This window comes from Onychomys torridus, chromosome 8, assembly GCF_903995425.1.
Source record: "Onychomys torridus chromosome 8, mOncTor1.1, whole genome shotgun sequence".
Classification (NCBI taxonomy): Eukaryota; Metazoa; Chordata; class Mammalia; order Rodentia; family Cricetidae; genus Onychomys; species Onychomys torridus.
In genome coordinates this window covers 105,538,096-105,565,063 of record NC_050450.1, presented here as the reverse complement: position 1 = coordinate 105,565,063, position 26,968 = coordinate 105,538,096, and the positions used below count along the sequence as shown (strand labels likewise).

The window sequence follows — 26,968 nt, the reverse complement described above, 5'->3', positions numbered from 1 at the left end:
GCTTGGCTTACCTGGTTTGCACAGGGCTGGGGCAGCAGCAGGAGCGCTGGCTCTTCCAAATGGCACCACTGGATCAGCAGGATGATCCCATCCACTGCCACTGCTGGGAGGTTTCCCCCACGCTGCTGTGCCATTGTCGACCAGGGGAGATGGGGAGGATGGCTCTCCCCATGAGTTCTCAGCCTTGGAGTGAACACTGGGCATTTCTCCCCAGCCGGATGAAACTGGGAAAGAGGGAGGATGCAAGTGAAACTGAAGTCAAGCTGTGACTTTCCAAATCCATTTAAATACTCATTATTCTCTGCCTCCAAGGGCCCCTGCCTCTGCTGACAGTGACAAGGACAGCGTCCAATACCTGCAACACCATGGTGTATTAGCTCAGAGAGACCTGAAGAGAAGACAGCACAGGATGGGACCGGTTCTAAATTGTTTACTCTCAACATGAATATTATTATCTCAATTGTGAAGTTTGTTAATTTTCTTACTAAAGATAGTATGGAATTAGATCCCATGACATTTTTTATTCTAGTAAAAACAGGATGGGACCAGTTCTAAATTGTTTGCTCTCAACACGAATATTATCTCAATTGTGAAGTTTGTTAATTTTCCTACTAAAGATAGTCTGGAATTAGATCCCATGACATTTTTTATTCTAATAAAATGGAGTTACCCATTAATGACAAAAGGACATGTAGCAATGAATCATTTTAAATTACAAGCTCTCTGTTGAGCAACAGCTTAAGCAAATTGTCAACAATAACTGGTTAGTTAGCCCAATCAGTTACTGCTGGCAACTGCTACCTGTAATTACACAGGAAGCAGTAACCTACAAATTTAAGGGGTAATTAAATGAAGAAAACCCGCACAGCTGATACTGTGTTACTGTGGCCAATCAGCAGAAAAGTACTGAGTCAGCAGCTGGAAGAAAGAGTGAGCAGTGATGCTCCTGGTCTGGTATTCCTCCTCTTCCATGTCTTTGCAAGGCCAGACTACAAATTACTAACAGAATAATTAAGTAAGTTACAACTAAGTATAAAATAGTCAGACCACAGTAATTAGTTAATCCATCTTTTGTGGAAAATTTTGGTTCCTGTTAAAAATCAGTAGAAAATCCTACAAAACATCTGTATGCAGCAAAGAATTCACCACCTTCATATTTAAAGCCTTGGGGGTGAGTGGAATAGTACTTGCTGACTGGGAAACCAAGCGAGCAGACCCGTGGGTTAAGCTGACCTCTGGTCTAGCCTCCAGAAGAAATGTGACACACTGAAACCTACGAAAATAGTCCTAGTGCAAAACAAGCACTTTAGTTTACAGAAAACCATTTTAACGCACAGCATTGAAGTCATGTCCACTGCTTAGTGTTGTTAGAGGAATCCTGACATCTTCTGTAAAACAGCTGGATGGATCATACAGACCAAGCTTTATTTACATCTAAAACATTGATATTAAATGAAGAACATTACCGTTCAGGGCTGGAGGATGAAGCTTAGTGGGAAAGTATGCAAAACACCCATGAGACCCTGTGTTCCATCCTAAGCATCCCAAGACAAACCCCCCGACCCACCCACCCAAAAAAAACCCTCTAAAACTTTCAAATACTTTCATTGTTTGCCAAGAGGTTCCCCCCCCCTCCTTTTATGTGTGTATGTCTGTGTGTTCACTTTTATAGGAATTCTGGGGGCCACACTGTATTTCCAACTGTGTTACCCAGTCATTCATTCATTCATTTATTTATTTTATTTTTTTGGTTTTTTGAGACAGGGTTTCTCTGTAGCTTTGGAGGCTGTCCTGGACTAGCTCTGTAGACCAGGCTGGCCTCGAACTCACAGAGATCCACCTGCCTCTGCCTCCCGAGTGCTGGGATTACAGGCGTGCGCCACCACTGCTCGGCGGCTCATTTATTTATTTTTAAATGAAGGCCCTGTAGTGGGAGCCTATGTATGTGGTTCACAGGTTTTCACATAGGTGCTGTTCTCACTTCTGTAGCAGATCTGCTAATCCCCATGGCCCTACAAAATACAGAAAAGCAAAATCTACCCACCCTACCCATAGCTATAAAAAATACAAATCACTCCAATCACTTCTCTGTTAAAAACTATTGCAATGTTGCCAGGCAGTGGTGGCACACGCCTGTAATCCCAGCACTCGGGAGGCAGAGGCAGGCAGGTCTCTGTGAGTTCGAGGCCAGCCTGGTCTCCAGGAAAGGTGCAAAGCTACACAGAGAAACCCTGTCTCGAAAAACCAAAAAACTATTGCAATGTTGCTGAAAACTGAATCCCTCTGCCTGGTGACTGGAGGGTAATTTTAGAGTCCCGGTCTTAGAAGGGTTGTCATGGTGTCTTGCTGATGCACACTGAAGAGTAACACAGTTCCTAGGATAGGGGTCCTGAAGCTTGCAGCTCTCTAGTTTTTGCTACTCTTAAGACTTCAAAGATCACCAATCATTGACCTAGGCAATCATGTTTTCCCATGTTTCAGTGTAGTGAATGGGAGACATGCCTCTTTCACGATTAACTCACATGATTTCACATTAACTCAGTCTTTATAAAAACCTTTTACTTTTAATATCTGTGTCAGAAAAGTAAGCTTTGGATGGAGTAGCAGTGATATGAATGCAAATTCAAGCTTGTAGTTAGCTTCAGCCCTTCCGGACTTTTAAAGCCAACCATAGCACCATTGTGTGTCTACAGGCTCCGGAAGAAAGGTGACAAACTGAGACTTCTTTTGGTGTTGGACAATAGCTCAGTCTCCATGAGCCACTGGGGGTCACTCATCTTGCTTGGATCAACTATATGCTCTCCTCCACATGCATCTTTCCCTAACACCAATATCTCTAAAAATGATCAGAGTATTTAGGTGAAATGACAATGTTCAAGTACAAACAGCCTCTGGAAGCCAGGTACAGGGCCAAAGGCCTGTAATCCTAACACTGGAGGCTGAGGCAGGATGATCACTGCAGGTTCTAGGCCAGCCTGGATTATGGAGTGAGTGAGACTCAAAGGAAAAAAGAAAGAAAGAAAGAAAGAAAGAAATCAGATACCCACTCTTCTACAAACTAACAAACAAACAAAACCTAACCCAATCCAGGTCCCACTGCTGCACTTGAACCAGCTGAGGACCTGTACCAGTTATATTAGTAGTTACTGCTTCCTGTGTGTCTGCAAGCTACTTAGCTGTCATAGAATACCACATCCAAGTATACTAGATAATTAGGCTATATGGCATTGTCAGAATCTGCTTTAACCCTTAGAAACATAAACGCTGTGTTTACTCTTTTGTTCTTGGCCACTTCCCAACTAGAGGTCAAAACAGCAGCCTGGTCCCAAGATAAGGGACAGCTTCAGGTTCTGCCAGACAGCCTGACCCAGAACAAGCAATCAAGTAATGTCACCAGAAAGGAACACCGTCAAGTGCAGTGCAGTACCATGACTTGGCGTCCTGTGTCAGTACGGCCTGTGAGTGCTCCATAAGCAGCTGAGAATCTGATACAATGACAGGCATAGAGACACTTCTTCAGGCTACCACTGCTGTTCTAACCCCAGGGTGGGGGCTGAGTCAGGTCCAAACAAGACAGTCAGCTAAGCTACATAAAATTTCCTAACAGACATGGATTTTACTGAGACTCCCAGAAAACTAGTATCAATATAAGAACAAGACAAAACTGTCTTGTAGCATTTACAAACCTTATAAGACTGAATACACAATGTTAATGAAGAAGCCATATATTTTATAAGACAGGAGAGATTAATTTACTGTTAATGACTAGCAATTTAAAAAGCAACTTAAAATCCAAACTCTGATATAGATGGGGATTATGTAAAACCAGCACAGGTCAATAGCAAAGTAGTAAAATATCTACAAAATACCAAGTTTACCAACAACAAGAATGTGGTCAGCCACTAAAAATGATGGCTTTTGTTGTCTGGACTGAAGGGTTCCAGTAGAGCCATGAAGAACCTGTGCCTGTGCCCAGCTTCATCTGATCCAGCTTGGCAGCTGCTGTGGCTATCAGTCAGCTGTCTATTACTTCTCTGGGGTCAAAGAACAGCTTCACCCAACAAGCTTGCAAAGACTTTGGCTCTGGTGACTTGGGACTCTGAGGTAGCTTGCATTAGGTCTGAGATGTAAATACCATTCTAAGAAAAATACAGAATAACATCAACCTGCTATACAACACACTCATCTCGACAGTTTCTACACAGGGACTGACCAGATAGGAAAAAAAAAAATCATTTTGTCTTTGTTAATGGTATCTAAACTCACAGAGGCCTCTATGATACTGTTACAACTCTAAGAATATGCAGACTCCAGAAGCTGGAGTGACACAGGGACTTTGAAGTCTGTATCATATACATTTTTCTGCAGTTGCATTTGGCAGTCATGTATGCTTTGATGAAATAGTTACACAGTGAAACTCTTGTAATCCCAGAACTGGAAAGACAGGAGGAACCAACGTAGTTAAACTGGTAAGGCCTACAACAATGAAAACTGTCTCTTAGGTGTTCTTTAGATGATGCCTGAGGTTTCGTTCAGTCTCCATACACATGTAAACACATTTACATGCATCTGCATGTACACCAGTACATACATGGTGAGACTATTCATCATGCTATGAGGGCCATGGTGGTGCCCCTTCTCGTTTTTGGAGACAGGGGCTGTAACTCTGGCTGTCCTGAAGCTCACCCTGTGGACCAGGGTGGCCCCAAAATCAGAGATTCCCCTGCCTCTACCTCCCAAGTCTTGGGATTTAAGCTGTGAACCATCACCTTCAGCTTGTGGTGGCCATTTTCGAGTGCTACCTCTTCTCAGAGTGCTTCCCATCTTTACCACACACAGGTAACAATGTAGAGACTTGGTTCTATTGGCCTCTCCCACTACACTGTGTCATTATGCTTTGAACCAGTTTCTCACATGTACTTCTGCCTGGCGTAGAACTTACTATGTATTATGTAGTCTGGGCTGGCCTCAAACTTCTGACCCTTCTGCCTTTGCCTCCTGTGGACTGAGATTAGAAGAATGTACCATTATACCATATTCTCCACACACTGCATTTAATTTTCAAATTCCTCCTTCTCTGTCTCTCCTAGAACTCACTAAGTAGATCAGGCTGGCCTTGAACTCATAAAGATCCATCTGCCTCTGCCTCTTGCATGTTGGGACTAAAGGTGTGCACTACTCTGCCTGGCTTCCTTCACTTTTTTTCTCCCATCAATTGTCTTTCCTCCTCATTTCCTTCATTCTTTCAAGTCCTTGAAATCTGAGTTCTGAGGTTGGGGATTTAGCTCAGTGGTAGAGCACTTGCCTAGCAAGCGCAAGGCCCTGGGTTCGATCCTCAGCTAAAAAAACAAAACAAAACAGGAACTGGGACTGTAGGGATGGTTCAGCAGGTAAGAGACTTGAAGTTCTTCCAGAGGACCTGAGCTTAGTTCCCAGTCCCCATGTCAGGCAGCTCACAACTGGTCTCTGGGGCACCTGTATTCATTAAAACACATAACCACATGTAGACATATCCCTACACATAATCCATCACACAAACAAACATGCAAACAAACCAGGAACCGCATGTTCAGATGGTGAAGCAGCAGCCTGTAATTTGGTTCAGCAGAAACTGGGCCCAGAACTTTTGGTTAGTGATCAATTACAGTGCTGGGGCTCTCTAGGCTGGTACAAGTGTGTGAATGGGAACACAGCCCTTTAGTAGAATGCTGCCACATGACACCAATGTTTCCTATCTTCCAGGCTTCTAACAGACAGAACTCTGCCTATTTCACTAAAAATGCTGATTCACAGAAAAATATGCACCACTGGGAACATCTATGGGTTTGGGTGCAACCTGTGACATTTCATTCAGGGACAGAGGTGCAGACAGATCCATCCAGGATTCCTATGTGGCAAGTCAACTGTGGAGTGCAGCAAACATACCATGCGAATGAGCACAGAAGGGGACACTCCTCTTGTCCCAGAATCTGCTCAGTCTCCATGTTTCATATTTAACCACAGCATGGTCTCCTGGCTTCCCTCATCACCCTTCCTCACGTCACATACAGAATTCACCTACTTTGGCTCCCTTACTGGCCTGCAGGCCCCACAGCAGGGGCTTGGCTGTTTTGCTACCTTTTGTGACTTTAGCATGAACATTGCCAAACTCAGGGTAGGCCTTGCAGGGCTAAACTATGACCATTTTACCCACTTTTGGGTATATCATTGTCTGGTAGCCCTTTAGGCATGGTTAGCAATCTGCTCCATCTTCTACACAGACATCACGTTTCTGCTCTCACACCTTGTCACCTCATGGCTAATATTGGTGTCTTTAAGCCCCTGGCCTCTTAGATGGCCTGCCTGGGCACTCACCCTTTACTTCTTCTACAAGTTGGAGCATGGATCTTCTTCCCTAGTAAACGAGGGATCTCTCCATTTGCAGCCATGCTCCTTTCTACTGACTTTTAAATATGTTGTGCTCTGCCACTTCAAGTATTTTCTTTGTGGGGCTGGAAATTGAACCCAAGGGCCTTCAACACATTAGGAAAGTACTCGTTCACTGAGTCACAGCCCTAGCCTCTAAATATTTCTCTGTTGATTGTAACTACTTACAGTTACTCTCCCACAGCTGCAGCTGCAGCTAGCTCTGCGCTGAGATTTCACCTTTCCAAGTACATACTTTGGTGTTATTCCTTCCCAGCTGACTCTCTTGCCTCCTGTGCTCTGGAAATGCCAGCAAGAACACCATTACTTGTGTCCTGCCACAACTGAGTCACTTCTTTGCTTTCCTAGTCACTGTTAACCTTTTAAGCACCCCTCCATTTCACCCTACCACTGTCCCTCTAGGCTGCTACCACCTGCTTCCCCATGCAGATTCCCACTGATGCAATCTCTGTTTTCTAGTAAGAACAACCAGTTCTACAAAAAGGAAGCCTAAGTTGTCAAGTTCTTCTTAGAACTGTTTGCTGTTTCTTGGGGTTTCTAGATACAGTCCAGATGCCTATAAAGGTCTCATGTGTCCTTGGGCCTCTTCTCAGGTTGCTTATTGCTTTAAGCCTTCTTCACGATGTCTAACCACTCAAGAATCCCTTCCTGTTCTTCCCTCTGTGTACCACATAGAATGGGAGAAGAGGATGTAAAGAGCTCGTCACTGTTTCTGTTAGTGGTATGGAGCAAGAGATACTACTGATTGTCCATGTCCATTCAGCTCTTGTTCAGTAGTCTGACTGGTCAGGACAGTGTTTTAAGCCAACATCTTTACATTGGTTTTTAAAAAAATTACAATTGCTTATTTTTGAAGGATAGGGAACTATGGAGTACCAGTGGAAGTCAGAAAACAACTTGTAGAAGTTGGTTCTCTCCTTCTACTGTACATGTCCCAGGGATCAAACTCCTGTTTGGGTAAAGTGGCTGCCATAGGCCTGCTTGTAATTCCAATACTCAGGAGCTGGACAAGGAACCCATGGAGCAAGCTATCTAAGGTGGACTAGTTGAACTGGTGAGCCTCAATATATAAGGTGGAATGTGATTGAAAAACACACGTAATATCAACCTCTGACCTCTACAATAATATACATGTATACCTGTCTACTCACATATGAATATACATATACATACAAGCACACTCCATATATATACCCCCCAACCCAACAAAACTATCTCCTTCAACACCCCCCCCCAAAAAAAAAAAAACTCCAAAGAAAACAAAACAGAAAGCAAAAGCTAAAACTAGGAACAGGGTTCTCCACCTGGGACCTAGTGACACACATGGACGAGCAGTCCTCAGGACAGAATAGCTTTACCAAAAAGTAATCAGTTTTTAAGGCTCACTTACAGAGTGCAGTTCTGGGATGAGTGGACTGCAGCCTCTGCTAACTGTACAGTATGTTACATACTTAAAGCAAGGATGCTCTGAGCACAGCATCCTTAAGTTCAAAGCTTCCCAGTAGACCACTAAAAACACCAGAAATCATAACTATAGGAAATTGCTGTAAAAAATGAGGAAAGCTCCTATAGAATGGGCACACAGACAAAGTACCCTCAGTTAATTGCTCAAGTTCTACACTATCGTCTCAAGGACAAAACTTTATGCAATGAGGCCGATTCGGGCCCTGGCTGTCTAAGGAAGAAGAGAGGTTAGGAAGTCCATCTGTAGGGCAAGGTCTCGGAACACAGCTATGCTATGAGTTGGACAGTATTCCCTTCCACATACAGGGAGTGTGATGGTATAGTTCTCACAAACCATGCTTAGAGCATAGTGCTTTGTACCATGGACCAATATTCCATATAGAAACCTGAGGATCCTGCTGGTTCTCCAAAGTCCACCTGCATTGCGCCTATGCTTTAACATGGGTTCCTGTTCATTCAAAACTACTCAAGCTGCCTGTGGTTCTGGCTGGATTATCCCAGTATCTTCTTTCCCACTTGCACAGAGCAGAACTCTAAACACAAGTCTTAGTCTGATTTTGAAATTTGTCTTTCAACTGAAATAAAAATATGACTTGTATAATGACTCAAGTTTTACAAACATTGTTTCATTTTTAGGGAGGAACTTGAAAAATATCAGTGAAGAAGTTCTGTTCCAGAACCATTAAATTAGGTTCTCTGGGACTGACAGGCCATCTTATGAAGTGCCAAGGCAATTTAAGGAAAGCTAGGGCTGAGAATGACTTGTTTAATCTAGTAATAGACACCTTGCAAAAGACACGCTAATGCAAGGGGTCCCGGGCTTCACTGAAGAGGACTCTGCTTCTTTCCTCCCAAATCTCATTGGTGCTGGCCCTGTCATGCAAAGGTTGGATTATAGTATGGGACAGACTCAGACTATTTGCACAGCACAGGGCAGAAGAATGAGCTTGTACCTGGCTGTGGTATTGACTAAGATCAAGTAATGCTTCATCGAGTGGGCAAAAGCCAAGGAAATGCACAGAACCATGAACATGTGGTTTAGGCAGACAGAAAGAATACAGCTGCATGGCAGAAAGATTTCAAAGTTGATGTTATAAAAGGATGTCATCTGCCCAACGGATCTATTACTGACAAAGAACCTAGACAAGCAGAATACAGCATAGTAAGACACAAGTTCAAAACAAAATTAGCCTGTGGCTGCTGGAAGAATGATAAAGAGGACCCAACTGGCTGGAAACCCTGGCTGTATTGAGCATACCCAGTGCTTTTCTTGGAGAGCTAGTAGAGGATCTTGCTTTGTTTGTTCCCTTGGAAACAGCTACACTAGTCATTTGCTATGAAAGTACCAGTCCAAGGATTCACCCACAGACAGAGTACACACCAGTAATATGACCAGAGGGCCCCCGAGCATACCTGGCCCGAGCAGTGGTGACCGATTCAGCTGAGTGCCAGCCTGGTGTGAAGGTGGCGTCTCGGCCTGGTGTGTGGTGCTGCTCGAGGTGGGGGTCGTGGGAGTGGCAGGGGTTGTGGTACTGTTCTGGATGACTGGATTGTTTCTGTCCCACATGTTTACAGTTTTATTGTTGTAGGTGCTTGGGTCCCCCCAAGCTGAGGTACCATCATCAATTTCCATTTTGCGTCGGATGGATGGTGGGGAAGGCTCCTCCCAGCCAGTTGCCTCACTGTTGTCCTTCTGCTTGACTGGCAGTGGCCCCCCAATCCACCCTGTCCCTGTCTGCTTAACAGAAGCAGCTCCTCCCCAGTTACTCACATTGTTGTCTTGAGGCTTGTGAGCCCAGTTCTGCTGGGTACCAGTCTTGAGAGACTCCCCCCAATTTGTACCTGGATTCACCTTAGCATTTGTGCCACTGCCCCAGCCACTGGTCCCAGATCTCGTGGCATCATTCCAACCAGACCCTGACCTATTACCATCAGCATCCCATCCAGATCCATTTTTCTTCCCATCCCCTAGATGTCCAAGGACAGATGATGAATCTGCCCAGTCTCCTGCTCCTGCACTCCAGGCTGGGTTTGCTCTTTGTCCATCTCCCCAGTTTTGGGATTTGGGTTTCTGAGGCTCACCCCAGGTAGGTGATTTGTCCTCTTGGTTTACGGTCCCACTCCAAGCATGGCCACTCTTGGTGGCAGCAGCATTGTTAACAGCAGTAGAGCTTATTGAGTCCCCCCAAACTCCTGGGCCAGTTGGCGCTTTGTTGTTGCTGTCCCCCCAGCTTGTGTTTGCTGGCACGGTGGCAGGTGGCGAGCTGACCCACCCCGATACTGAAGAGGTATTTGTACTGTTCATGATGGACCCATCACTCTTCCCCCCTGAGTTTGAAGGCTGAGTAGCTGCACTACCCCAGGCCTCTGTCCCATTGTCATTTTTCCTCTCAGACCTGGGGGACTCTTCAAATTCCCAGGCAGTGTTTTGCTTTACAGGAGTCTGTCCCCAACCAGTATTAGACAGAACTCTTGGGTCAAGATCGTTCCTTGGCAACTGGATGTGCCCTTGGTCTAGAACCCCCTTGTCTCGCCTCCTGCCCTCTCCTGTTCCTTCCCTCCCAGTGCTTCCTTCATTGTGATTGCCAGACCCATCGCTGCTTCCTTCACTTGTAGTTCCAGAAGATGCGGCTTTGGCCCACGAATTCACGTGTTCACTGCTAGGCTGCAAGGCAGATGTCTGGCTGGTGGCACTGGGACTGTCCCACCCTGTTGATCCTTTCCCATTGATGTCACTACTGGAATGCTGGTTTGGGGGCTTCCCCCACTCCCCATTCACACCATTAGAAGAGCTTCGGCTGGGGTGGCCCCAAGCTCCTGAGTGGATATTACCAATGCCATTACTGCCACTGCCCCTTCCCCAGGCAAGGATGCCAGGCCCTGCAGGAGGCCCCGAGTCCCAGGCACTCCCTCCACTCCCTTCCTTTCGCACAGCACTGCTGGATCCATTCTGTTTAGCACTTAATGCTGAGTTCACAGTGTCTCCATTCCCCTGATTGAACCCAGAATTGTTATTTCCTGTGGTAGGGTTACCAGGGGACAGTCCCCACACAGAACTGCCCAATCCTTCCCCACCACTTCCATTGCCTTGAGAGACTGATGATCCATTAGCACCAGGAAGGCCTTGCAGGTGGGGCGGGATGATGGCCCCCATACCAACAGCCATGCCCCAGTTTGGCAGTCCATTTGTCTGCATTGCATTGATAGGGTTTGGGGAAGAGTTCATGGGGTTAGTGTTATTTGGTCCATCAGTGTTAAGGTTCTGAGGTTGTACGCTGAAAGACACATTCTGAGAAGTGGACGTCTGTGGTTCTGTGCTCTCTTGGGGCAGCAAGTTTCCCCAGGCACCTAGGGTGCCCACTGGGTTCCCATTCTGGCTGCCCATATTCTGACCTATGGCACTGACTGGACTGCAAATACTGGAAGGGTTGCCTGTTGCCACAGTTCCTTCATGCCCGAGTACAGGCCAGGCAGCTGGGTTGGCATTAGGATTAAGGTTGAGATTAATGCCCGCATTGGAGTTGGAAGCACCCCAACAATTTTGACTTCTCCCATCTCCAATCATGTTGTCCATCTTTCCATCTCCACCACCAACAGAGCAGTGAGTCAGGCCAGAGCTGGAGCCTGTGGCTACACCCCACACTCTGGCCACCGCTCCATTCCCATTGGTTCCACTTGCCCCAAGGGCACTCTGATTCGAAGGGCTTTGGACGAGGGCACCACTGGTGCCATTATTGCCATTGGTCTTCTTGGGGTGTCCTGTGAAGCTGCCCTGGGCGGCCCCTGTAGCCATGCTACTGTTCTCTGAGCCACAGTTGGAGGCAGAGTCAGTGTCTGTTGGACATTCTGAGGCAGACTCGGTCTCAGTTCCTGGGATGGACGGCCACACCTCCTGGTCAGTCCTGTCTGCTGTCACTTTATCCCAGCTGCAGCTGGCTTCACTTCTGTAAGAGGGCTGCTGTCCCCAGTGGGAGTTTTCATAATGCTCTGCCAATCCACTGTGACCAAGATCTGAAAAAAGATGAAATGAAACTCAAAATTATATTCTCCTTCCATTTGCCAATGAATCAACTAAGAATTCTAATAACTAGTTTTGGGTTTTTTTTTTTTTTTTTTTTTTTTTTTTTTTTTTTTTTTTAAATCTCAAGTTCTCAATTCTAAATGACAAATGCAAAAAAAAAGAAAGAAAAAAAAAAAAAGCCTTAAAGGGGCTGTGAGTATGACTCAGTGTAGAGCACCACAAAAAAACACTACAAAACAAACAAACCCTTAAGACTTAGCATGTTTTCTTAGCAGCTATATTGATGACATTATGCTCATTGGACTAAATGAGCAGGAGGTAGAGACCAAAATTCAAGGATCTTCTACCTCAGTGAAATTCTTAGGAATCCAGTAGTGGTTTCTGGTATGCAGTAATATTCCTTCTAAGGTGAAGGGTAAGTTATTGCACCTGGCCCCTTCCACTACCAAGAAAGGACATTTAGTGGGCCAATCTGGATTCTAGAGACAGCATAATCCCCATTTGGATGTGTGACTCCAGCACATATACTAAGTGATTGGGAAAGCTGCTAGCTTTGTGTGAGGCCTGGAACAGAAGGCTCTTCAATAGGTCCAGCAGGCTGCTCTACCACTTGGACCATATGATGCAGCTGACCTGATGGTATCCTCCTGAGGGGTCAGTGGCAGGTAAGAATGTTGTTTGGGCTTTTGGCAAGCCTCTATAGGTGATTCACAGAAGAGACCTTTGGGATTTTGGAGCAAGTCACCATCACCTTCACCCAACTAGTCTCCATTTTAAAGAGAGCTCTTGGCCTGCTATTGGGCCTTGGTGGAAATTGAACATTTGACAAGGGGCTACCAAGTGACCATGTGACTTGGGCTGCCCTTTATGAGCTGGGAATTATCTGATCCACCAAGTCATAATGAAGGACGTGTAGGGCATCCATTATCAAATGTAAGAGGTATAGACACATGATTGAGCCTGAGCAGGTCCTGAAGGCGCCAGCAAGTTGCATGAAGAAGTTGTCCAAACGCCCATGGTTTCTACTCCTGTCATAGTGCTGCCAGGCATTCACCTACAGCCTCAAGGATGTTCTCTATGACTGGCTGACCAAACAAGAGAAGACTGGTTTACTGGTGGTTCTGCACGTCATTCAGGCACCATCCAGAAGTGGACAACTGCAGTATTACAACCCTTTTCTGGGATAACACTGAAAGATACAGGTGAAAGGAAATCTTCATAGTGGGCAGAACTTCAGGCAGTACACAGGGTCATGCACTTTGTTTGGAAGGAGAAATGGCCACACGTGCAATTTTTCACTGATTCATAGGTTGTACCAATGTACTGGCTAGATGATCAGGGACTTGGAAAGAGCTCGATTGGAAAATTGTTGAGAAACACATCTGGGGAAGAGTATGTAGCTAGATTTCTCCAAACAGGTGAAGGAATGTGAAGATACTTGTGTTCCATGTAAGTGCTGATCCAAAGCCAGGGAGTTCAGTAGTCAGGTAGATAAGACCTGTTCTGTGGACAATACTCGACAACATGGACTTTCATTCACCAAGGCTGATTTGGCTACAGCTGTTGCTGAGTGCCAGATCTGCCAACAGCTGAAATAACACAGAGCCCCAGATATGACACCACTCCTCAGGGTGACCAGCAGCAACTTGGTGACAGGTGGACTACACTGGACCACTTCCTCTGTGTAAAGGACAATGCTTTGTTCTTATTGGAGTAGATACTTAACTCTGGTTATGGATTTGCCTTTCCTGCGCATGCTGCTTCTGCCAAAACACTGTGATTCATGGACTTATAAAATGCTTTATCTACCATAATGGTATTCCACACAGTATTGCTTCTGACCAATATGGTGATATTTTGAACAAATAAAATTTGCCTGAAGATCAGAGGACAGAACAAGCCACTAGATTAAACACAAAGGTCAGGCAGTGGTGTCACACACCTTTAATCCTAGCACTTGGGAGGCAGAGGCAGAGATTGTCTGGATTTCTGTGAATTCAAGGCCACACTGGACTACATGAGATTAATCCAGTCTGAAAAAGAAACAGAGCCAGGCAGTGGTGGCACACACCTTTAACTCCAGCACTTGGGATCACACACCTTTAATCCCAGCACTAGGAAGGCTGAAACAGGAAGTGATAGGACTGGGCAGAGAAAGGAATATAAGGTGGGAGGAGACAGAAATTCACTCTCTTGCAGAGGATCTGTTAGGTTGAGGAGTTGGTGAGGTAAAAGGTGGTAGCGGTGGCTTGCTCTGCTTCTCTCATCTTTCAGCTATCACCCTGATATCTGGTTCCGGGTTTTTTATTATGAGAGCATTTAGGATTCGTGTGACAGACCAAGGAACTCATTTCACAGCCAGAGAAGTGCAACAGCAGGCTCACGATCATGGAATCCACTTGTCTTACCGTGGTCCCTACCATCCCAAGGCAGCTGGCCTGATAGAAAGATGGAATGGCCTTTTGAAGACACAGCTGTAACATCAATTAGGTGGCAGCAGCCTGAGGGCTGGGGCAGCGTTCTCCAGAAGGTGGTATATGCTTTGAATCAGTATCCAATATATGGCATAGTTTCTCCTATAGCAAGATCCACAGGTCCAGGAACCAAGAGGTGGAAAGGGGAATAGTTCCACTCACTGTCACCCCTAATGACCTACCAGGAAAGTTTCAGTTTCCTGTTCCCATGACCTTATGTTCTGCTAGTCAGAAGTTTTGGTTCAGAGTAAGGAATGCTTCTGCCAGGAGTCACAACCTATTCCACTGAACCAGAAGCTCAGGCATCCCCCTGGCCACTTGGGCTTCTGATACCCTTAAGCCAACAGGCTAAGGAAGGAGTAACAGTGTTAGGAGAGGTGACTGATGCAGATTACCATGGGGAAAATGGATTGCTTCTCCACAATGGAGGTAAGAAGGATTCTGTCTGGAGTGCAGAAGATCTTTTGGAGAGTCTCTTGGTGCTACTGTGCTCTGTGACTAAAGTCAATGGAAACTACTATAAGTAATCCAGGCAGGATGACAAAGGGCACAGACCTGTCAGGAATGAAGAGCCAAGACCTGCTGAGGTGCTTGCTGAGGGTGGAGAAAATGCAGAACAGGTAGTGGAGGAAGGCAGTTATAAATACCAGCTAAGGCCATGGAACCAGTTGCAGAAATTAGGATTATAACTGACAAGAGTGTTTCTGTCATAATTTGTTAAGAATGTGTTTGCATAGATATTTGTGTTTCTTTTCCTCAAATTCTTTCTTTTTTTCTGGTTTTTCGAGACAAAGTTTCTCTGTGTAAGAGTCCTGATTGTCCTGGAACTCACTCTGTAGACCAGGTTGGCCTGAAACTCACTGAGATCCACCTGCCTCTGTCTCCTTAGTGCTGGGATTAAAGGTGTGCGCCCTTTCCTCAATTTCTTTATCATATAACATTAAGAGATTACCAATGGTTATCATATTTAAGTTTTCTAAAAGAATGTTCTGGGGCTGGAGAGATGACTCAATGGTTTAGAGCACTAACTGCTCTTCCAGAGGACCTGGGTTCAATTCCCAACACCTACATGGTAGCTCACAACTGTCTATAACTCCAGTTCCAGGCAATCCACATGTTACACAGACATACATGCAGGTAAAATACCAATGCACAAAAAATAAAAATAAATTATTTTAAAAAACTAAGAAAGTTCTTTAAGGGACATTGCCACTTTTCCTAAAAGTTCTAATGCATTTGTGGTTATACAAGGGAGAGTTACATCATGTTAGGTGAAATTATGGCCTGGTTAAATATATAATGTGATTGTACATGGGATAGTTACACCATGTTAGGCATAATTACGACTGGGTTATTGTTTTCATTCTGCAATAAAGAATGGCATGAGATATGATTATGGGTTCAACTGACAAGGGTGTATTTGGGATAGCTATTCCTGGTTGCTGACTGCATTTGGAACTAACTAAAACCCAAGTAGGTGGGTACACCTTTACCTTAATTAAAACATCTAGAGTGGGAAGACACACTTTTAATCTGATCTTTTGAGGTGGGACATACACCTTTACTCTGGACCACACCTTCTGTGGGAAGCCTACCTAAAGACCATGGGAGCAGCAAGACTACACTCTTTCATTTGCTCTAGCAAGTCCGTTCCTTCACTGGCATTACAGCACACTTCTTTGGAATTCTGGTGTATACTGAAGACCAGCTAAGACATGTAGCCTTGTAGACTGAACAACTACTGGATTCTTGAACCTTCCATTGGTAGACAGCCATTGTTGGTCTAGCTTTTAATAAATCCCATATCATTTTCATTCTGTAAGTTCTGTTCCTTTAGAGAGTTAAGGCCATGTGTGAAGAACTATCATAGTCACTGGAAAGAACATGTGGTCACATCAACCTTTGAAAACAGAAAGCTTTGCTGCCTGACACAAAAGTAACATAGCTGGAAGTGGTAGGCATGCATGGAATCCCAGTACCTAGTCCTCAGGTATTTCTGGTTGTCCTGTGTAGCACAAGGACTTTTTCTATCTTTTTTTGCTTTTTAAGATTTATTGATTTTCTCTATATATAGATATTTTGCCTGCATGTATATATATCCAGAGTTGACGAGTGAGAATCTTCACTTCCCTTAAGACATCACACACCTACCAGCGCTCTGAAGAATTTCCACAGACACCAGCTTAAGTGAACCTCACAAACAAACCTTGTCTATCTTTCAAGAAAAGGGAGAGGTGAGGGAGGTGGGGTGACTCACTGAAGTCTGGAACCCCTAAGTAGTGAGGAATTAAAACACAAGCTTCAGAACATGATTTGTCCTGCTACCCATCACTCACTATTATCAATATAACTCCCTCAAAAAAGGAAAGATAAACAGGGTTCAAGTGTAATGATGAATTCTCTTCTTGTGTTTACACGGCTTCTGTTCTATAAATAGGAGTCTCTATAAAAATCTAAGCAAGATAGCTGTCTTAAGTGATTAAATCAAAAAGGATTAAATAACAGCAGGAAAGGAAAAGCTCCCCTTTTGATTTTTAAATATCCAAATGTTACCATATGAGGATAAAATTTTCTAGGCAAAGTAGATAATATATACCTCCCAAAAGCTACAGTAAGCAAAGTTTTAATTAGGTATCAAATTAACCAGCTAGGAATGTGAGGACAGTGTGCTGGATGCTTTAGTTGGCACTCACACTGGCAGTAAAGGCACTTGTTCTTCATCACCATATGTCTTTTACCTGAAATCACAAAGTAATAAACCACAAACTGTAGGAAGTAGTCCCTGGTGGTTTCAAAGTTTGACAGTGTGTGTTCCTTAATATTTACTGAGAGCACAGATTCCTTGCTACCTGGTTTTTAGGGACAGGGTCAATGTCACAGCTGTCTTCAGCTCTTGAGATCTTCCCCCTCTACCACATATAAATTTTACATTTCATGTAAAAACCTAAGGGCGAAAGTACTTTGTGTTCCAAATTCCATCAAGGGGCAGAATCTCTCACATCTCACCTGTCAGTTGCTACAAGCCCGGGTAGTCAATAAGGTGGAACAAAGCAAAAATTTGCTGTGAACAACAGTGTCCAAAAGAATAATCTGTCACTTTGTGTTTCTGTACAAGAGATGACTTCTCAAGGTCGAGAAGATGAAGATACAATCAGGAAATGATGCAGGGAGGGTGTGCCTGCATGGTGCCATGGGCAGTGGGGTAAGTAGTGCCATGGACATGGCTTTGCTTTGGGCAGCTCTCCCATTTTCTCTATTCTGAACTGTGGCCAAGAGCTCCCACCACAAGCTGGAATGCCCCACACACTCCAGCTGGAGAAAAGCAGCTACTCCAGGCTCAGGGTCGGTTCTGTTTCTCCTGCTTTAGGGTCTGAAGAAATACCTGAAGTCGGTACAGCCCACCTCCCAGGAGCTGCCGCCTCTTGCAGAGCGGCCTCTGGCATCTGGGCTCTGACTGCAACATGATGGCCACCTCTTGTGCAACTGCCAGATCTCTCCCAGCAGTCAGGCTCAAGCTACCTGCAGGCGCCGACCGTGCCAGCCTGAAATGGACCTGGAATGCTTTTGCCACCCTGGGGAAGTAGCCCATCTTATTATCCCCTTAGCAGGAGTAGGAGGCATCCGTGGACAGGTTCTTTAAGCTTTGATAATCTAATTGCAGCTGACACTAAACCGATCTTCCTTCCTCTTTAAATTCTCTCGATTGTCAAGAACATTTTACTTCAGGACTCAATGACAATCAGCACCAGAGCCACCCCCACCCCTCGTTCTTGTTACTTTTTGAAAGCTAGCCAAAAGAATAACAGCATGCTGCCTACTGGCTGAATGCAAATAAACTGGTATTTCCCCAGCCACCTTTGTTTTACATTCCTCCTTGATCTCCTTTATACAACCCCTCAGCACCCGCAAACCAGCACTATAATATTCTAAGCAAGGTCCATATGTAAACTGGCACGAGTCCAAGTGCTTAATTACTTTCTTGTCTCAATCCAAAAAGCTCTAAGAACTAACTACTGCCACATACTAGTCAAAGCTTCAGAGCTTTGTTTATGAATGTACAAAGTAGGCACGAAGACAATACATCATTCTGCCTAAAGGCACAGGAGAAAAATGTTTAAAAAATATTTTAAAGAAAAAGTTCTTACCTGGTGGTGGTGGCATATGGTTTTAATCCCAGCACTTGGGAGGCAGAGGCAGGTGGATCTCTAGGTTCAAGGCCAGCCTGGTCCACAGAGTGAGTTCCAGAACTGCCAGGGCTATACAGAGAAAACCTGTCTCAAAATGCCTCCCCCCAAAATAAATGCCTCCCCCTCCCCCAAAAATAAAACAAAAAATTAAAAAGTTCTCACATGCTTCAAGCTGGAGTTACCCTGAATCCTTGCAAAACCAGAGTCTAAAGAGAAAAAACACGGCAAAACGTGCTTTAGAAACACACCACTGTGTGAGTCCCTCTGTGTGTGCACAAACATTCATCTGACCAGGGCAGGGTAGGTCTTCCTCCAGTTGGTTAAACAAGCTCTTGTCCCAATCAACGTGAATGTAAAAGTTCACTTTCTGTTGGGCTCTTCTGTGCCAAAGCCAAGGCTTCACTCACCAGCAGCAGCGTATACAAAGAACGTCTGGACTGTAGCTGGGAAGGACAGAGACCCTCACAGAGCTCATCCTGACCAAGTCAGGGCTTGTGGCCTGTGTTTTCAGTTTTGTAGGTCTGCCTTCTCTAGACTGTGGCTGTAGTGAAGGCTGCAGGGTGGTCTTCCTCAGTTGCTCCCTGAGCCCTTTGAGGGCATTTCTAGGCTTCTGTCACTTGTCATTGGGCACACTTATTGGAAAGCCCAGATTCCACGAGGGAAGCCACCTACAAAGTTATATGTAAACTGCATGTTGTGGAATATTATTTTAAGATGTGTTACGTTTGTTTATGCTGTGGAACATTTGTTTAATGATACAAAGATGTGTTGCATTCTTTTATGTTGCATTTGTTTAACTCTGTGAGGCTGTGTTACTTTGTCTAAAATACCTGATTGGTCCAATAAAGAGCTGAATGGCCAATGGTTTGGCAGGAGAAAGGATAGGCAGGGATGGCAGGCAGAGAGGATAAATAGGAGGAGAAATCTGGGAAGAGAAGATCGAGGATCAAAGAGCAAGAAAAGAAGAGGCCCGCCACACAGCCACACATGGAACAGGAAGGAAAGAAAAGATACACAGAAACAGAGAAAGGTAAAAGACCAGAGGCAAAAGGTAGACAGGATAATTTTTTTAATTTATTTATTTTTATTTTATGTGCATTGGCAGTTTTGCCTGCATGCATGTCTGTGTGAGAGTGTCAGATCTTAGAGTTAGACAGTTGTGAGCTGCCATGTGGGTGCTGGGAACTGAACCCTGGTCCTCTGGAAGAGCAGTCAGTGCTCTTAACAGCTGAGCCACCTCTCCAGCCCCCAGACAGGATAATTTAAGAAAAGCTGGCTAGAAACAAGCCAACCTAAGGCCAGGCATTCATAAGGAAGAACAAGTCTCCATGTGTGCGTTTATTCCAGAGCTGGGTGGCAGGCCCCAAAGAGAACAGCCAACAGAGTGAATAAAACAAAACAAAACAACTGCATATAATTCTGCAGTCACAGAATTAACTATAATAAGCTTGATGCTAGAAAACAGAGCTTTAAATTGGTAGATCATTATAAAAGTCTGTTTCTGTTTTAAACTTGACTAAGTTTCACTGTCACATCGTATTATTGAACATTACAAATATCCAGGAATAATAATAATAATAATAATAATAATAATAATAATAATAATAACAACAACAACAACAACATTATTATTATTGAGACTAGGTTCTACTATGTAGCCCTGGCTAGAAATTGTTATGTAGACCAGGCTGGCCTCAAACTCACAAAGATCCTGCCTCTAACTTTGTGCTGGGATTAAAAGCATGTATTAGCATGCCTGGCCAGAACTTATTTTTGCATGCAAGTATCGGAAATCTTGGTTGTCCTACAAAATGGCAGAAATGCTGACACTAGTAAGCCTCATGTGACAATACACCATCTATAATGAGTCAACACAGAGGGATGACAGAACTGGGGTCTGGAAGGAAAAATGTATATTACTGTTCTCTGGGGACCTGCAGCCTAGCAAGCATGTATAACCAGTCCTCAGCCTCAGGTTGCTGAGGCCTGGGCATGTAGTTCAATGAAAAAGTGTTTACTTAGTATGGACAAGGCCATGGGTTTCATTCCCAGCACTGAAAGTAAAAGTAACAAATAAGCATAGCCAGGCTGTTCTAGACCATCATGAAACACACGACAAAGGTCAGAACTGCTTCAAAAAGGCCATGGTCAAATCCCTTTGCCTCTGACACATGTTCACTTGCCTGTCAGTTTTAGTGCTGTAAAGAGGGTGCCCACTGAGCAGGAGCCTGCAGGAAGCAAACATTCCCACACTTGTAGCAGCTGGCTCTAGGCATTTATGGAGCACTTAAAATGCTAATAAATCCTGCCACCGGCCCTCAACAGAGCTGGCACCAATTCACACACTCTTCAGGCTCACAAGCTGCCTGGGGTAGTTTTTGAGCCTGGAGAGGACTGAAGGAATTAGTAGTTAGCATTTAGAACAGCAAATGGCAAAAAGCACCCAGTAAGTAGTATGACTGCTGTTAGCCTAACAGGGAACAAGATGTTAAAGTTTTGAGAAGAAATGAGAAGGCAGAGAGAGGAGAGAAAAGAAGAGGGATTAGGTTTTGATGCAAGCAGAGAACTTATTATCCCTCTGGAATACACTGGAATGAACTGACCTAGGTTTGGCTTTAGTAAATCATTTGAACCATGAAAAAGAGAAGCTCCTAGTCACAGTATGTTACATACAGGTCACAGAGGTGAGAAAGCATGACTGCACTGTGTGACAGAACCAAGTCAGTAAGACTGAGAGTTTAAAAACCTGCTTTCTAGGGTTGGGGATTTAGCTCAGTGGTAGAGTGCTTGCCTAGCAAGCGCAAGGCCCTGGGTTCGATCCTCAGCTCAAAACCAAAACCAAAACCAAAACAAAACCTGCTTTCTAACTGCTTCAAAGATGGGTGCATGCTCACTATACACCTCAGTCTCAGCAGTCCTGCTACACGCTGTCATTTGCATTTGATGATGCCTGTCACAGGCAAGGGGATGCAGTGTGAAACTGAAACCATCTACCAGGAGGAAGGAGGAACCTTTTCACCTGATAGGAGTCCCAAGTGCCAAGAGTGTAAGTGACATGGCAGCTGTGGTCTGGAAGGAGAATCTGGCCTGGCTCTCCCATACTGTATGCATAGCTGCTCCCCTACAATTCTTGTGGTTAGTCTACAATGCCATGTCATCTAGCCATGCCCACCTTGGCCAATTCAACTTCTGTGGAATAGTATTTGAGTTAGAAAGAAAAGGGAACCAACTCTGGAGACTTGAGTCATAGGAGAGCAGTGCTATGGGAATTTGTTCTGTTTAGCCAGTGTTATTGGGGTGACTAGCCCTTTAGGGCATGGTCTTCTCTGAGTATAAGGCCAAATAAGAATGGAGGAGAGGGGTTTGCAAGCTCTCTCTTGGGTGGTCAGAGCAGGAGCAAGCAGCAGAGGCTCTAATAAATTCATCAGCAAAAGATGCAAGTCATAGCACCCCGCAGAGTTGTGCCCTGCAGAGTGGCATACTGCAGCTCTAAGAGGTGTGATGGAAACAAGCAACAGGAAGCTCTGAACAGAGAGACACTGAGAGGGTAGCCCTTTGCATGGGCCTCTAGGGAAAAACTAACCAATGGCTCCTCTGTGAGGTGGCCAGGACAGAAAGCAGGCCATGGAGAGGACAAGTGTTGACCAGACATAGCTGTGGTGGCAGAAAAACTGAGTCTGCACATTAGGAAGATGCAGGTATTGGGGGGGGGGGGGGAGGCTGCTGAGTCAGTGAGGTGGTAGGAAGATCCAGCCGGCAGCACTGCCAGACACTGCTTGGGAGAAAACAGACGGTGTGAAATGAAGATGTCTGTCTGGGAGTCAAGAGCCAGCTTCTCATTTATACTCATTATACAGACTGATTCAATTTTCAGATTCTAGAACACAAAAGATCTTCTCACCTCAGCCTGAGTAGTGGAGACCACAGTCACATGGAAAGAAAGTCTCAGCATTGGGGAGCAGTGCAGGAGCCAAGCACCTGCCTAGTATGTACAAGGCCCTGGTCCTATCTCTAACACCAAGAAGAAAAAAAGCCCTATTCTTTCCAGTTCTTACCTGGCTGCAGTTTGCTGGGATGTTGCTGTGTCCCAGCTCCAGGGAGGGGAGGAGGGCTTGCTCCTGCAGGTCTAGCAGCCTGTGCTGGGCTCCCACTGGTCAAAGTCCCTGTAGGCAACGGCTGGCCTCTCTTTAACAGCTGCTTCTGTTCTTGCTGGCGAAAGCGTGGAGGCACCTCCCGAGGCAGGTAACGGGATGCAGCTGGCTGCTGGCCACAGGCAGATGAACGTTTGCCATTGCTGCTGCTAGAGAGAGTGCTGGTGGAAGTACTGGTACTGGTACCGGCAGGTTGGGGCTGGCTTGAACAGGTCTTAGTAAGTTCTGGCACTGAAAAGTCCCAAAGGAAAAAAGATGACCCAAAGCTTTAGAAACCTCTTAAAACGCAAATAAAACATAGTTCCCAAGGACACACTGCTCTTGTTTAGTGCAGTGAATGTAGCATCATGTAACTTCTGATGGTAACAATGCAATATTCTGCATCTTGGGTTATGTCAATGACTAGGTGAGCACTATGGGGTCTCAGAGTTGGCATTTATGGAGACCATACCTGCAACACTGCTGTGCTCTGCTACAGACTTGTTGACAAGGATGCAGGTGGCCTGTTTTACCAACAGTGACAAACATGTTAATGAAAAAGACAATTTGTGTCAGGTGCAGAAGATCTGACCCTCAATACTCAGAGCCACCTTCATCTTGAATGTGAACCATTATCCAGAATATATAGGTGGAAAAAAGTTTCCACCTACTCATTTTGTGAACGTCTTTCCTTTTATGTCTGATAAAAAGCTTTGTACAAAGGAGTTAAGAAACAATTCCAGGTATCTTTTTATTGTATTTTTATGTTCTGAAGTGTTTTCTATGTGCGGCATGTACATGCCTGGTGCCCATGGAGGCCAGAAGAGGGTGCAAGATCCCTTGGAACTGGAGTTACAGGTGGTTGTGCACTGCTATGTGGGTGTTGGGAATGGAATCTGGGTCCTCTGGAAGAGCAGCCAATGTGCTTGACTGTTGAGATGTCTCTTCAGCCGCTCCAGATACCTCTCTAAGGTACAATAGCCCTTCTAAGTCACAGCTACAGTAAGACAATGCTAAGGTCTATAAACTTGTTTTCCTTTCCTTTTATGGGCAGCTCTAATTAGCCTGAGTTTGGGTCCTCCAGCATGGACTCTACTGTACATCAAGTAACCATTACACTGTCGGTGCCCTCAGGGTCTTTCCTACCTTTCTGTCATTTGTGCCTATCAAGAAAGCAACTGAACTCTCTCTTTATAGTAACTCAGAATAAGTAAGACTCTCAGGGTGTGCCCCCCTTTTTGTTTTGTTTTTTTTTAGACAGGGTTTCTCTGTGTAGCCCTTGGCTGTCCTGGAACTCACTTTGTACACCAGGCTGGCCTCGAACTCACAGAGATCTGCCTGCCTCTGCCTCCCGAGTGCTGGATTACAGGTGCGCCGCCATGCCCGGTTTCAGGGTGCCCTTTCTAGAGCAAGTTCTCCCTCAGTGCTTCCTGCTGACCCTGCGTCAACAATCCATCCCACCTCTAATGCCTTACCGCTCTGCCTTAGCCTCTCATTCCCAGAAGATAAATGTGACTTTAGTGTGCAGAAAAAATAAAAGCAATTAGGCAAAACTTTCTGAGTTTCTGCCACTATAGAAGCACAACCAACACACTGTTCTTTGTGGTACATATCTGCTAACTCTATTCTAAGACTAAGATTGTAGTCTCTCACTGTGTGACACATTTCTCAAATGCTAACACACAGAGAGGCACCGTTTTTCTTCTTCTTTCTTAGTGGCATGTGCATACCTGGTGGGTCTCAGGATCAGTGGCCAGGAAAGGAGAGGAAAGATGGATGCCCTGAATTTTCCATCCAGGATTCTCCAGAGCAGAAACAAAGACCTAAAGACTGGGTCTTAGATTAACCTGTTTTATAGATGTTTACATCTTTTCTTGCTTTAATATGGCAGATACCATTCTTTCAAAAGAAAAGAATTTAAACCGGGCGGTGGTGGCACACGCCTGTAATCCCAGCACTCAGGAGGCAGAGGCAGGTGGATCTCTGTGAGTTCGAGGCCAGCCTGTTCTACAAAGTGAGTTCCAGGACAGCCTCCAAAGCTACAGAGAAACCCTGTCTCAAAAACAAAACAAAACAAAACAAAACAAAAAACAAAACAAAACAACAACAAAAAAAAAAAAAAAAAAGGAAAGAAAGGAATTTAAGAGTCACTCATGTTCCCTTGGAGGGCGGGAAAATGCACACTTCTTCAACAGCCTTTGACAGCCACCCTTATCCCTGGCCCCAGCTCTCCCAGCTTCCTTCCAATTTCTCTCCTCTGTGAAGTGAGAGGTCTTGGAGAGTCTGTGTAAGCTGCCCTTTATTGCACAGTGGAGGCCACACTGTGCAAGGTGATAATGACTTTCTGAGGCTTAAAATCCAATGTCATCTTCTGACTATATTCTCACATCTAGTCGTCAGGACAAAAGATCTCTCCTGTGGTCACCAGTGAGAGCCACTGCCTTCCTACTCCCTGAGCCACAAAGATGACTAGGCCAATGTCAACACAACCACTGAGTCAGAACTAGAAGCTATGACTTTAAACTGTCAGTCCAGGTCTCTTCTACTATACTGCTACTATTTTTTACAAAAGACCAAAGGAGCCAGGAAGGTGGTAATGCCACATAAACCTGGTGACGTGCATTCAATTCCTGGAGCCCATGTAAAGGTTGAAGGAGAAAACTGATCCCACAAAATTCTCTGACCTCCACATGTGGCTGTGTCATGCACACGCACCCATCCTATGCAATATCAACTAACTAAAGAACTAGACCAAAGGACAAGTCCGGGGCTATTTTCTGTTGTTGTTAAACCTCTCACAGGAAAAGGAGTCCACGTTAAGTCAGCACTGCTGTAAGTCAGTCACTTTATTCTCAGTCTAAGCCACCAACGTCTAAGACCTGTTACTACAGAATGTTCGGCTCTCCTGTGTCGCTTGTCTGACATACTAAGTGTGTCTGATCTGCGAAGCCTCCCCTTCCTCTTGATTAACTGCCACGGGGACAGAGCCTGGCAGAAACCAAGAAGAATACTTCTCACAGTTCTGAAGGATGGGAGGAAGAGACCAAAGAATACACAAGAGAGAGCATACATGGTCTCCTAACTCTAAAATAGTTACCACCCAGCCCTTCATGGGACAAGTTTGCTGCGTACTGATACAGGAGCAGAAACTATACTTTTAGACTACTGGGCACACAAGTCATCTAGGAAAAGACTCCAGCTGTGCATCCCCACGTCTCCTGTTTATTACTTCAAAGCATGTGATTATGAATAAATATGAACACACTTCCCCCATATCCTTTGCTAGGAAGAGTTCAACATCACAGAATGAAAAGGGGAGGAAACCCTTTTTTTTTTTTCCTTTTTTTTCAGAGCTGAGGATCGAACCTAAGGCCTTGTGCTTGCTAGGCAAGCGCTCTACCACTGAGCTAAATCCCCAACCCCAAGGGAGGAGACACTTTTAATGGAGAAAGGCACAGCAAATACCATGTTCCAGAGGCATCAGCTCCTCCTCTCCATCCCCGCACTTCAGGCACAAGACAGCAACACTCATTACACTGGTCAGGAGGAACCGGCCCATCTCTTACCACTCCTTGGGTCCTTCACACCTTTTTTGTTCTCAATCCTGCCCTAGGCTACCCAACAGTGGGCACCCACACTCACACAACCTCCTTTTTGAAACCCAAACACAACCCCAGTGCTGCTCTAGCTCTTGTCTTGGTTTTATCTTGGCTGTCAGCTGAATGGGGCCACTTGGAAGTGATTTATTTCCCTTCCAAATGAAGATATCCAGGAGTGGAGCAACACGTCTCTGGTAATGAGCCAAGTGTGTCCTTTTATAGAGAGCACTGATACACAACTCATGATTTCTTACCCAAATGGACCAACAACTGGGGAAATAAAACTGTAACCACTGATTCTGCTGGAGTATCTGCTGCAGATAAGCACTGGAGGGCTCCTGTTGTAAATCACCCTCTGGTGCGGTGAAAGGATCTTTCTACTGGCACTTGGAGGGGACCTGATTTGGTGTTGGTGTGGGCCTGGGGTTCTGTTTGTGTCTTTCCTCAGGACAATGAGGTTCCTCTTTGGGTTCCTGAGCACTAAGTGCGCCCTGTGGCTGCTGCTGAATCCCAATATGGCAGAGACCTATTGGACCTTCATGAAAAACTCTCCCCTTCTGATGCCAATGGGGATTGAGAGCCCAATATGGCCAGCTTCGGCAAGCATTAACATAAGCCTAGGAACTGTAGCCATGTGGTTTGATTCTCCAGAAGGTAATGTGTGTTT

At 45.1% G+C, this 26,968-nt stretch overlaps 1 protein-coding gene across 3 annotated transcripts in view; it reads right to left on the bottom strand.

Moving 5' to 3' along the window:
- Positions 1-26,968, bottom strand: part of Tnrc6c (trinucleotide repeat containing adaptor 6C) — an 83,119-nt gene that overhangs the window by 42,596 nt on the left and 13,555 nt on the right. For 2 of the 3 annotated variants that reach the window (XR_004945599.1, XM_036194826.1), the window contains exons 1-2: positions 9,304-11,758; positions 12-224 (exon numbers count right to left, since the gene is read on the bottom strand). Coding sequence is in view for 2 of the 3 variants with exons in the window: in XM_036194826.1 (XP_036050719.1) it covers positions 12-224; positions 9,304-11,683 (2,593 nt within the window). In the remaining variant the exon portion in view is untranslated. Of the gene's footprint in view, positions 1-11; positions 225-9,303; positions 11,902-22,627; positions 22,955-26,968 lie in introns of those variants that run through there. The other variant, XM_036194825.1, reaches the window with a different exon arrangement.